This window comes from Ciona intestinalis, chromosome 12, assembly GCF_000224145.3.
Source record: "Ciona intestinalis chromosome 12, KH, whole genome shotgun sequence".
Classification (NCBI taxonomy): domain Eukaryota; kingdom Metazoa; phylum Chordata; class Ascidiacea; order Phlebobranchia; family Cionidae; genus Ciona; species Ciona intestinalis.
In genome coordinates, this window is record NC_020177.2 from 1854066 (window position 1) to 1866689 (window position 12624).

At 34.1% G+C, this 12624-nt stretch overlaps 3 protein-coding genes across 6 annotated transcripts in view; all 3 read right to left on the reverse strand.

The window, feature by feature from the left end:
• Window positions 1–29: 29 nt before the first annotated feature.
• LOC100184394 (bile acid-CoA:amino acid N-acyltransferase) lies at window positions 30–3468 on the reverse strand. Of its 2 annotated transcripts, XM_002129170.4 has the most exons (5): window positions 3343–3468; window positions 2998–3096; window positions 2651–2751; window positions 1997–2243; window positions 30–1098 (listed from the first exon to the last, which is right to left on the reverse strand). In XM_002129170.4, the coding sequence occupies exons 1-5, from the start codon at window positions 3410–3412 to the stop codon at window positions 281–283; spliced, it is 1335 nt and encodes a 444-aa protein (XP_002129206.1). In that variant the 5' UTR covers window positions 3413–3468; the 3' UTR covers window positions 30–280. The 2 variants fall into 2 exon arrangements, with proteins under 2 accessions (XP_002129206.1, XP_018669879.1); XM_018814334.2 differs by lacking the exons at window positions 2998–3096; window positions 3343–3468 and adding an exon at window positions 2343–2397.
• The window catches only part of LOC100175818 (bile acid-CoA:amino acid N-acyltransferase), a 15935-nt gene continuing 6737 nt past the window's right edge, over window positions 3427–12624 (reverse strand). The window contains exons 1-7 of one of the 3 annotated variants that reach the window (XM_018814333.2): window positions 7814–8019; window positions 6999–7120; window positions 6616–6714; window positions 6194–6281; window positions 5896–5996; window positions 5020–5272; window positions 3427–4676 (exon numbers count right to left, since the gene is read on the reverse strand). In XM_018814333.2, coding sequence (XP_018669878.1) covers window positions 3862–4676; window positions 5020–5272; window positions 5896–5958 — 1131 coding nt within the window. In that variant the 5' untranslated portion in view covers window positions 5959–5996; window positions 6194–6281; window positions 6616–6714; window positions 6999–7120; window positions 7814–8019 and the 3' untranslated portion in view covers window positions 3427–3861. Of the gene's footprint in view, window positions 4677–5019; window positions 5273–5895; window positions 5997–6193; window positions 6282–6615; window positions 6715–6998; window positions 7121–7813; window positions 8084–8396; window positions 9586–10172; window positions 10256–10694; window positions 10909–11694; window positions 11798–12624 lie in introns of those variants that run through there. The other 2 variants (XM_026837150.1, XR_003396457.1) reach the window with 2 other exon arrangements.
• On the reverse strand, window positions 9417–11822 carry LOC108949287 (cytochrome P450 4B1-like). The gene is made up of 4 exons (XM_018814229.1): window positions 11695–11822; window positions 10695–10908; window positions 10173–10255; window positions 9417–9585 (listed from the first exon to the last, which is right to left on the reverse strand). Exons 1-4 carry the CDS (start codon window positions 11820–11822, stop codon window positions 9417–9419), a joined length of 594 nt encoding a protein of 197 aa, XP_018669774.1.

Sequence of the window (12624 nt, forward strand, 5' to 3'; positions counted from 1 at the left end):
AACTGCACCTCAAAAACACTTAGAAATGCAAAACAACGTTTGAATAAACGTGCAGTGCCTTGTTATTGTAAGAATCATTAGTTAAATTAAACATACAGAGGTTCATTATAAAAAGCAACATAAAAGCAGAGTAATTATAAAATAACAAACAATTTGAGTTTTGGTTTTTGAGTTAGAAAAGTCTAATTGTATAGTTCACATTGCTATGATAAAACCATTACATTTCTAAAAATAACAATAATAAATACCATAAAAAATGTTGTTAGATTAATAAAGAGTATTACATCTTAGAATAAAGTTTGGCTGGAAGATTTTCCTTCAAGAATTTGATCTGTTCGATCCATGAGTGCTCCTGTGCTCTACAGTGTGGTAATTTCTTGCCTCCCCAGTTTATAGGTCCTTTGTATGACTTTTGAAATGTCACAGCATTAAGGGGGGAATAGGGGGGCTCAATCAGGTGACCTGCTCCTGGGTATCGCAGGATTTTATAACTTGGGTGGCCGGTCATTTGAAACAACTGTTCTGCTTGGTTCGCCCATGTTTCAGCTATAACACTTTCATCTGCCAGCCCAACGATAAAAAGATATGAAACATCTTTGCGACGGAAAAAATCGGGCAAAGATTCTGAGCTATCAAATGGGTTACTGAAATATGGAAAAAACTTACGAGTGCTTAAGCCATCATTCGTAATCATTGATTGGTAATCGTAATTGAAGGGATATTTATCCCCACAGCGACCAAACTTTTTACCTTTGTATGTAATCCTCATACAATTAACATGAATAAAACCATTTATCCACACAACGCATCTTATTCTGTCAACACAAGACGCCGCAGCCATTACAAGCATAGTGCTGAAAGAGATACAAATTACACCAAAGCCTCTACTGCTGTCTACAGATGATAGGCTCGATAAAAAATCAAATGCTTTATCAAAGTAGTCTAAATCAAAATCCCAGTCATCGACAGGTTGCTTGATTTGGGCCAAGCCTGGAGATCCGAAAAAGGCAAGAGCCATCGTTACAAAACCATGTCTTGCAAGCAAAGCTGCTTTGAACTCGAAGGTGCCAGGATGACCTCCAAATATGGTCACAACCGCTAAGAAAAATATATTTTATATTAAATATGAACAAAGTAAATAGCACACACATCAATACATTTTAAAGAAATAATGCCTATTTGAAACAACATATATCTATTTTCCTATTCAATTATGTTTACACTACTTTTATGTATGAACTGCTACACCCAACAAACAGTCTCACTGAAGTCAAATTTTATAATTGGTGTACAAATAGTGTTTACTGACCTACATTTCCCTTTTTCCTATTAAAATGATGCCGTTTTAGCGTTATGATCACTTATATTTGCACAGATAAGGCTTTGAGTAGTTCTAGAAGCGGATACATCATTTTTTTATGTCGCTTTTAAGTTGGGCTATAATTTGCTTGCTTAATTTATAATTACCGTACATCTGAATTCAAAAATGGTTGAAAGCTTGTTTTCATTGTAATGCATTAAGATTGAATAACTTTTTATATGAAATAAACAATAGCATTTAAGCTAATCTTGTTATATTACAAAAGTATATTCTGTAAGGGTTGCATCATGTTTTATTGCGAGCGTTAAACTAAGAGAGCGAATAAACACAAGACGCAGTCATTATACCGACAACAGTATGAAAAAGGCACTCGGGTATGCTTTGGCGCACACACACATGACGAGCAGTCACAATTTACTACTTAATTTCTTAGAATTGTAGATTATAATCAATAAAGATTGTCTGTACACTAATTATGAAATTTGACTTCATTTCTCCTTTAACCCGTTACCATTTTATATTAATACAAGTTCTTGCGGATATAGATATGGCTTTTGTTATTTTCAGTGAGTAACAAAGATAGATTCACTACCTAATACAGTTCTTACAGTTTCATATAGTAAAATTTAATTTGTTGTTTTTTTTTAAGTCCTAAAAAGGAAACAGAAAAGTTACCTGGAAAAGGTCCTTGACCAGGAGGAATGAAAAGAGTCCCATGAATTCCATGTTTTTCTACAGTGAGAGTGATCCTCTTTGTTCCCGCTGCCATGAACCATCGCTTGATGTGAGTTGAAGCGAGCTTCTTTAAATTCTTCCTTCTCGAGTCCAGCTCCTCCAATGTGAAGATCAACTCTTCATATACATTCAATTTCACCACTAGAGGAGTTGTGACATCCAATTTTATAAAACGTGGATAAACACTCTGAAATTTTTTAAAAATAATTAACAAATTTTATTCTGAAATAAATGTGCAATAGAAGTTTAAATTATAAAATACAGCAAAAATATTAACCTTTATTACCTGGATTAACATGCTTCTGCATAGTTGACATGTCTCATTTAGGTTTCACATAAATCTAAGATAAGTCAAGTTTTGTTGCCACAGGTTTTTTATTGTACTCAAATAAGACCTACTTACACAGATCAAGTATAAGAATTAATACGCCTAGGCAAAGTGGTTAGCGTGCCTGCTTCTTAACCCAGAGGTAATGGGTTCGGGGCTCCCCGCTGCTACCATTGTAGGTGTATGTGTCAATAACAATTGCTCCAAACCAGTGGTCACTAATGGGTTGCCTAAATTATCAGCCAAACTTGAAAAAATTGCGGTACCCTGTTCAAAGATGATGAGGTCATGGACCAGAACAATCCCATTCCATCAACACCAGTATAACATCCACCACTGGCTTCATCACAAGAAGTGTCAATTACACCTGCAATATTTGTAGTTGCATTTAATCCATTGTTAACTTATGCAAGAGTTTGTATTTAAACTTTGTAGGTAGTTGTCTTAAATGTGATAAAACTAAATTAGACTGGTATATGTTTTTAACAAATTTTTATAGTGAAATAGTAAAACAAATTTATAATCTACATTATTTTTTAAGTTCTGTAGGGGTTGCATCATGTTTTATTGTGAGCAATAAGGAAGATTAAAATTCTGTTTTGTTTAAATTAACCTTCGCAGTTGGCAGCATATACAGCAACACATTCGAATATGGCACCACTTTCCACAGTTGTGTATGAGTGTAAAGTCACCTTTTGCTGTGATTGTAGACCTGGGGAACAAACATAAACATACTACAAAATTACAAATATAATACGTAATACATGACTTAAATTTCTAATAAATCAGAAAATATACTACAATATATTCTATCACCAACACAGAAAGGCAGGCGTTAGAAGTATGATATAATTTCAGATTGCAAGAAAACAAACTAGAGATAAATGATTGGATAAGCAGGTAAACAGGTGACAAATTCTATTGTTAAATATGGAAAATTAAAAATGCTTTTTATTACCTGACACAGATATACGAATTGGTACATCAAAGCTGCAGTTGGTTTCCTTAACCTGAAGCTTAACAACCATAATTATTCTACACGTCTTTTAAAAATATTAATGTGAAATTATTTTCTAATGCATAAAAAAACAATTTTGCACCAAAATTTTACAACTTAATCAACAAAACACCCAAACAAATGGAAGTTCACATAAAAATCTAGGAAGATAGTAATATTATAAAATCTTTTTAATCTTTTAAGTGCTGATGCTGAGCTAACAGTACGGTCTTATTTGATTAGACAATTACAGTGGTTTGTTTTACTTTTTGTATTAAATAATAGTTAAAACTAAGTTACAAAAGTTTTGAAACAATTCATCACTTAATAAGATCATGCAATAGACTGGGCGAATGCATATACCTCGCTTTATCCTTGTATAGTTGGAAAATTGTGTCTTGTGAATTACCATGTGAATTAGTTACAAAATAAGAATGATTGAACTTTCTAAATATAAACAGGCATTTTGAAGTCAATAATTTATAATTTGTTCAAAGGTTTCGTCAAATTCTGCTGAAGAAACTGCAATATACCCTTCCAAACATTTTCCTGGTTCCTACAGTGTGGAATCTTTGAGCCACCAAAGTTTGAAAAGTAAGGTGTCCCAAAACTGCCATGAGATTTGTTGCATATTGTGTACGGTGGTTCAATAAGATGCCCAGTTCCCATACAACGTACAATCTTATAGTTTGGGTGGTTGGCCAACTTCAACAAATTCTCTGCTTGGTTAATGTGATATTCTGATGGAACATTTGCATCCTCTAACCCAGCAACGAACAAGAAAGCAACATCCTTTTTTTCATAGAATTTGATTAAACTATCTTTGAATGTTTGGTTCATAATATCATCAGGTGTTTGTTGTGTTCTACGTAACATAAGACGGTACATTTTTTCTTCCTCCCATTTCTCCATATCATAGGTCGCAGTAGAAAGTAATTTCTTTCCTTTATACATTAGGCTTATAGATTGAAGAATAATGGTACTGTTTACCCAAACAACACACGTAATTCCACGTAAGTGTGTGCCAATAGCCAATGCAATTGGTCCACTCATAGATGAGCCAAATACAGCTAAATTCTTGGAATTCACATCCTTATGATTGCTCATAAACTTGACAGCCATTTCAAAGTATTCGAACTGCAATTCCACATTATTACCGAGATTTCCGTAGTCAAACTTTGGCAAACCATTGGCATCAACAAAGGCCAGAGCAAGCGCAGCAAACCCATGACTAGCAAAGAGTGAAGCCTTATACTCTAAAGTTGCACGAACAACACCAAACATGACAATAATTCCTAGTAAAATGTGTTTACAAGTTAGTGAAATTACAATACTATTTCAGTTATTTTTCATTTATACCTAACCCTTAAACAATACAATAAACCCTTTTGAACGTATGTTGCAATTTGCCCTGACTTTTCAAAACTTAGACTACAATAAAAAGCAACAACTACCTCATCGAAAAGTTCTTGGTAATTATTTTATGGCTATTCAAACAGATGAAACATTACAGGACTAAAGATAAAAACAAAAAGTTATTATTACAGAATCTTGGCAAAATGAACTGTTTTGGTAAAGAAATGTTTTATAAGCTACCATCTTGAATTAGAATTCAAACTTACAACCATGACGCGTTACCTGGAAAAGGTCCTTGACCAGGAGGAATGAAAAGAGTACCATGGATTCCATGCTTTTCTACAGTGAGAGTGATTCTCTTTGTTCCCGCTGCCATGAACCATCGCTTGATGTGAGTAGAAGCGAGCTTCTTTAGGTTTTTTTCTTTTTTTATTTGATGAAAGGTTGTCAAATTATGAATCTCATTATCATAAACAGTAAGGAAATAAACTTGTGGAGTTTCAACGTTTAGTTTGGTAAGCCGGTTATGAGGTCTCTGAAATTTAAAATTGATAAAAATTGAAAACTGTGCTCAACTCAACATAAAACTAATGCAGGCCTCAAACTGTTGTTATATAAAATAATTTTCTCTTATTTTGTTGGATTTATATATATTATACAGCAGGTGTACCACTTGGCTCATTAATAAATCACTTATATTAACTTAGGTAACTTATGCATGTCATAACAAGTGTTGTTTTATACTAGTACTACCCATTCTTTGCATAACTCTCAGTTACTGAAAAGACATACAATAAATTATATCAACCGTTCTTATGGGGCTTTTGGCAGTAACAAAAATGTCAGTGTTTTTTAACCCATGGTTTTACACTTGGTCCCATTTAAAACAAAAAAAATAGATCAAATTGTATTTATTTGTACTTGGATCAATAGTTCCCTAACAAGTTTAATTATTATGTATTTGGAGGCATCTTCTGTATTTAACAAACAACAACATTAACATGTATGGAAGATTTTTTAATCACACTGTGTAAACTTGTAAGAAAAAAAAACATCTATTTGTTTTTGCTGGTGGCCAACTCAGGCATAACATATTTTGCCCTAAGACAACAACAAGGATTACAGATTGAGGTATAAGTGGTATAGTTTCTTACTTACTCTATTAAGGGGGGAAGATTCCATTGCCCAGAACAATCCCATTGGCTCAACACCCGTGTACATTCCACCAATAGCAGAGTCCTTTTCTATCTCAATGCATCCTGAAATTTAATTAGGGGTTTGCTGAAGAAATTTTATGCAGTCTGGGAAACTATAATAAATTAATAAACTATATTATGAACACTCAGATCCAAAATAGTAGCTCTTTTAAGTGCACTACCACCATGTTACCAGACAAGCCTCTTATCACTGTACCCAAAATACTGATTCACTAAGGTTGTATCAATAACAACCATACCGGTGGCAGCATTGCGTGTCGAGCCAGGTATCAGGTGATATAACCACCAAGCCACAGTGACAGCATAAATGCAGGTTTTTCTTAAAATCTAGCAGATACAAATAACATGTTAAGGATTTAACGCTTAAACGGCTGCTATACAGCGGGCCCACAAGACCATCCACGCGATGAGGCTACACTACAGTCAATTTAAGGCGTATACAAAACTTAACTTTTATTGTTGAAGTTTTATATTGAAAACAGCTTAGTCTAATCCTGCTCCTGCTATCAATGCCCAGTTTTACCAAACACTATTTGACAAATAAATCCAAAGTCATAGGAATAACGTTACAGTGCAAGAATTGGTACGAGCTTTAACACTTAGCTACAAAATTTAGGCTTATAAAATAATCCTTTAATAGTGTTTAGTATAAATATATTACCTTTTTCGTTTGATAAATATGTGACGACACATTCGAAAACAATATTATTATCACTTGTTAATGAAGAATGAATCGTCACTTTTTTGTTTGATGGAAGCCCTGCATAGCACAAAGTTAGTAAATACTAAATACATAAATTAAAAACCATGGTTAATACCATGTGTATTGCTGTTTTAAAATTGTTGTAATTTTATATGCAGTTTATAATGTTTATTAATACAAGTTAATAGATGTTGTTTGTCAATGGTCAAGTCAGACATAGAAGAAAAACGTTTAGTTATACACATTTATACATGCAAGGATAAAGTAAGTTACATTCATTCATTTACTAATTTTATAATTGCTCTGTTAAAAGGAGTGAGAAAGAGTGAAGTGAGACAAACCTGATAGTGACATCACAATGGGCTTGTCAGACATGCTATTCACCTCACTCACAGTGAACTTTGCACCATCTTCACACATGTTATACGTTGTATTTACACTACTTCTCTAAACAAATTGCAACCTGCAAATAAAACACTTTATTGGAGCAAAATTTTTAGTTTAATTAACATAATCTTCCAGTTTAAACATTCTTATTGACAAAATTCTTAGGTTATAATTATTAACATAACATATTGCTTCGTGGCTTTTAACCACAGTCTCTTTTAGCTAACATACTTTTATGCAGACAATCATTAAACTCAAACCTTGTCAATGTTTAACCACAAAGCAGACAATAAAAAGATCTGGTGACTCAACATTTTAGGTTGGGAGAATCGGGTGCTGGTTTGAACACCTACATAGTGTGGCAGTTTTAAATGGCTTGAAGTGCTTTATTTTAAATTTTACAAACTAGGAGTCAAAGAAAAAACAAACATAAACTGGCATTCTAAATTCCCACCATGCAAGTTGCATGATGCAACTAATAAAGGAATGTTGCTCCTTAATTTTCAGCCTAGTATTTTTAAGTGGAGTTAAAAGATTTTAACTGAAACAAAAACATTTTCTGAACATACTTTTTAATTTTCCCACAAAAATACCAATTCTTAAACAGTTTTCATTTTTTTAATACAATAAAGTTAACAACAATTAAAATCATTTTTCATTTATGACATTTTATAATAAAAAATTAGAAGATATTCCTACTGCCTAAACTAAATCCTGGTGGCTTAAAAATACTATGCATAAAGGCCCACTTGGAAAATATCCATTGTACCTGTACGTATCTATATGCATAAAGGCCGGAATTGAACAAACGTTTGGCATCATGGGTTTCGTATCCGTATCCAATGCAAAACAGATGACGCGAGTATAAGTGTTGCCATACAACATTAGCATTCCTTCATGTCACATGTTTGCAGCAAATTATGTTGACGAAGCACTGGCCACCAGAGAAAGGAATGAACTTACATTGTCCTCGTGAAGCCGGAAAAGGACATAGCAGTCGTTAAATACCATCCTTCTATTTTATAGACCTTGCGCCAGCCTAATGAGTTACTATGAATGTTACTTTGTGGGTGATTATTTTTTTGTGAGTTTTTTTATTTTTTTATGTGTGGCTGATAATTTAGACAACCCATTAGTGTCCACTGGATTAGAGCAATTGCCATTAACTGTCTTGCTCAAGGACACATACGCCCACAAGGCCACAATGGTAGCAACGACGAGCCTTGAATCCATTATCTCTTCAAGGCAGGCGCTCTAACCAACAGTGCTACGGCGCCTTACCGGTCATGCGCACCCCGATACACACATGTTGCATGCACATACGACAAAAATAGATAATAGTAAAAACTTACACTGGCGGTAGATGCTCGTCCATACAGAGAATTTTATTTTAATGGCATAATAAACTTTTTTTGGTTTGTTTGTTCATTGTTTGGACTTTGCTTGGGGGAAAGTCCCGTCACAAAGGTACTAGGTCAAAGGTATCAGAACAAAACCGCAGAGCCCTAATGAATGAGCACGTATTGTAACTAACATAAATTTAAATAACCCTTACTACCACGATCGACTGAGCGATCAGAAATCTTTGGAAATTCGGTAACGACATTGAATGTATTTGTAGAACATTTTATTTTTTAAATACTGTTCAGTATAACCATTTGAAGAAATATATTTGTAAAGCATTGCATATTAGAAATTAGTAGCCTACTCATCTGTCGGTAACTGTTTAAACTGCGCATTAGGTCAAAAACTACAAAATGTGTGCTGTTTCGTAAGATTATATTTTGACAGAAGTCAAGGACTGTAACGAATCAAAAGCAGTTGTTTTACTGAACGTGAACGTAGGTATACCGTCGTGAATATTTGCACTGCAAAGTAATGTCGTTGAAATGATTTATACTTATAAGGACATATGCGGATATAAATGAGTTACGCTTAAGAAAGTTTCACCAGCCAAATATTGAGTACATTGCGGCGTATGCTTATATAATAAGGATAAGTAAATATAGATTCCTGCATTTGAATGCATGTTTTGTCTTGTGGCTCTGAATGTAGTACAGTAGGATATCGGTAAATATAAGGCAAGAAATGAAGCAGAAAATAGGCAAGCTGAGAAAATGGTATCAAATGCAATATAGAAGGTTGGGGTAAGATGGTTTAGGTTTTCATTATACTCTTTTAGTGTCTCATATTGTGGTAAACAATTAATACATTTACAGAATAAAAGAAAACGTATCATCACAGCTCCAAAACAGCGTGGTTATTTATCAAGACTTAAAAATATGGTATACTATGTGCTAACAGTATTCGACTTACCCCATAGTATATGTGATAATAAGCTCAAAATTGTCTTACAAATAGTTCACTACTGCTTATATTTTTCTAAATTTTACATGAAGTCCATTTTGCGACCTCAGAACTACATTTGGAATCGGTTGTGGTTTGGGGATATCTTTGTCGACATAAAACTCGTAGTTCAGAAGTAACTTTGCCACCGTAAGCTTCATTTCGACAAGCGCGAAGTTTTGTCCAATGCAAACCCTGCAATGCATTATTAATACAGTAGTGAGGGGGGAGAATGGACACATTTTACCTAATTATAAAACCGTATACTCACGACTCCCATAGACCGTTTTTAATGGTTTAAAACGGGATCAGGATATTTGGATATTATGTGCTAATGTTGTCCCATTTCCCCCTACCTTACTATAAGACAATTCAATCGTTTCGTAACGATCTATGGCGTTATTGATAATTTGTGAAACATGTTAGTGAATTACTTGATATGGGTGTAAACGAATGCTGTGTAAATCGTGTACGTTGGTTTAAACATATGGCTCAAGAAAGTTTAACTCGTAATTTAATAATATCAACCTTAAAACAGATCATATTTATATATATAGTCTATTATAGCAAACAGGGAAGTACGGTTAAATTAGGTCTGCTTTATACTGCTATATATACTCTAGCCTATATATTAAAGAACCAAGCAACAGTATTGTTTATATAACATCAGAATCCAAAAGCGACAAACTGCAGTAGTCTATATATACGAATTACATTGATATAATCCATTATGTAATTTATTCCATACGCAACAGCGCGTGCAATGTTACTGCTGTACAAACCTTGGCCCGGCAGAGAATGGAATATATGCGTAAGGGTGACGTCTAGATGCATTCTTTGTGTTAAACCTTTCAGGATCGTAAACCTGCCATAAAAATATAATGTAAAATGTTATTTAGTGTGTACGTATACGTGGTAAAGCGGACACGAAATGTGTAAAACAGAACACATGTGTTATCTAACAACTGTCGTTGCACTGCCAGGCAAGGGTAAAAAAGTTCTGTTTATTTATACTTCGCGTTGTGACTGTAACCTCACGACTCTAAAACAGTGTTATTATTGTGGAAACATGATTAAAAAACATGTTTTTATGTCCTCTAACGCTATTCAACTTACTCCACAGTACTCGATGCATTGTGGGTGGACTATGCTATCATCATAGCCCACCCATATTATTTTAAACGATTAGACAGGATATAGTGATAAAACAAAGGGTTGTTAAAACACGCTTATTCATATTTACATTTAAATAGAAGAAAATAAGCGTGGTCGCTACACCTAGAAAACAAATTAAACGTAATCACCCCAGGTTCGTCCCACACGTCAGGATTTCTGTGTAAACTAAGTAGATGGGGAATGATGGTTGCTCCTGGGCATAATGTAACCTCAGTGTTACTATCTGGTCGGTGAAGGTTAATTGGATTTTTTACTTTTCGTCCAATAAACGGTATAGGTGAATGCAACCTCATGCTTTCTTTCAAGCACATTGTAAGATATGTCATGTTTCCAATATCAAACCTGAAACGAACAATATTTTTTTGGATAATTTTTATTGGATACGTGACTACGTGCTGTATATATAGTGTTGTAGGGAAAGATGGGACACCTTTAGCACATAACATCGAAATATCCTGATCGTGTTTTAAACAATTAACAACGGCTGATGGCAGAGGCGAGTACACGGTTTTATAATTCTATGAATGTTCTTTGTTTACTACCAAATGGGACGAGGAAATAGAATGTAAAGCTGTCCCATCTTCTCCCACCCTACTATATAAGTGCGTAAGTGCAGACACTTGCAAGCAGAATATAGAACATGTTTGGGAGTATTCTTAAGACGTGTTTTATATAGTTTAAATTAAATGTGAGTTGTTTTCCAATAAATTACAGATAGACTACTGGGATAAATATTTTTTACAACAGGTTTTCATAACTACATCACGTAATCTGATCAGCGATAATCGGCGCCGTGGTACAGTTTATAGCGTGCTCTTTAACATAATTGTTCAGTCACACAATGATAAATAAGTTACATTCAAGACTCATCGGTGTGGTCGTATAAGTTCTTGAGAAAGACACATAACGGCAATTGCTCCAGATAATGGTCACTAACAGGTTGTCTGAATTGTCAGCCATGCATAACGAATTAACCATTCACTATAGTTACATACATGCATGGCAACTCGTAAGCTGGCACAAGGTGTGCGAAACAGAACATCCGTATTATAACAACTCTGGTTTTACCGTTGACACTTCATCATTTATAGTTCATACATTCTTTCATACAGTTATTACACCACTTACAGTTGAACGTCTTTTCGACCTTGCATAACTTCTTTGACTTCTCCACGACATTTATCCTGATATTTAGGATGACAGGCTAGGTTGTATAAGAACCAACAAATAGCTGGGGAAATATTAAACGCATCCATTATATAGGCGAAATATGCTGTATTTATAGAAATATACACATAACCATATAATGTATAACGTATGAACACCTATAGGATATTTTATATGCTAATAGTATTGATGTTACCCTACCCTACTAAATAATATATCTAAATTAGAATTGCCCACACTACACTGCACAACAACTTAAGTCTTGAAATAGCGTGTATCAAAACTTTGTTTTTCTTATATGGTTAATATAAGCCTAACGAAAAAATTGAAATGCTATTTCTAGATTTAAGCCCTTATGCAGTGTAGTGTGGGCAATTCTAATTTAGATATAGTAGGGTAGGGGAAGATAGGACACCTTTAACACATAATTTCCAAATAGCCTGATCATGTTTTAAATAATTAACAACGGTCTGTGGAAGCCGTAAGGATACGGATTTATAATTCCTTGAATGTTCTTTGTTTACTCACAAATGGAAGGAGAAAACAAAATGAAAAAGATGTTCCATCTTCCCCCACCTTACTATATATTTAGTAGGGTGGGGTAAAATAAATACCATAAGCACACAATGACCATATTTCGTAATCGTGTTTTGAACCACTAACAACGCGCTTTTAGAGTCGTGAAGATACTTTTATATCTATTTTTGTAATTATTCTTTGTTTACTCCCAAATAGGACGATACAAGAGAATAAAAATATCTTACCCTACTTTTTTTAAGAGTTAGGTAATTTCAAAGTTAGTATAGACCAAGTTAGGAAACGGATTGTAAAACAACGAGTCTTGTTATCCATTGTCTCGCGTCTATGACGTCATAGTCGCCACCATTACGG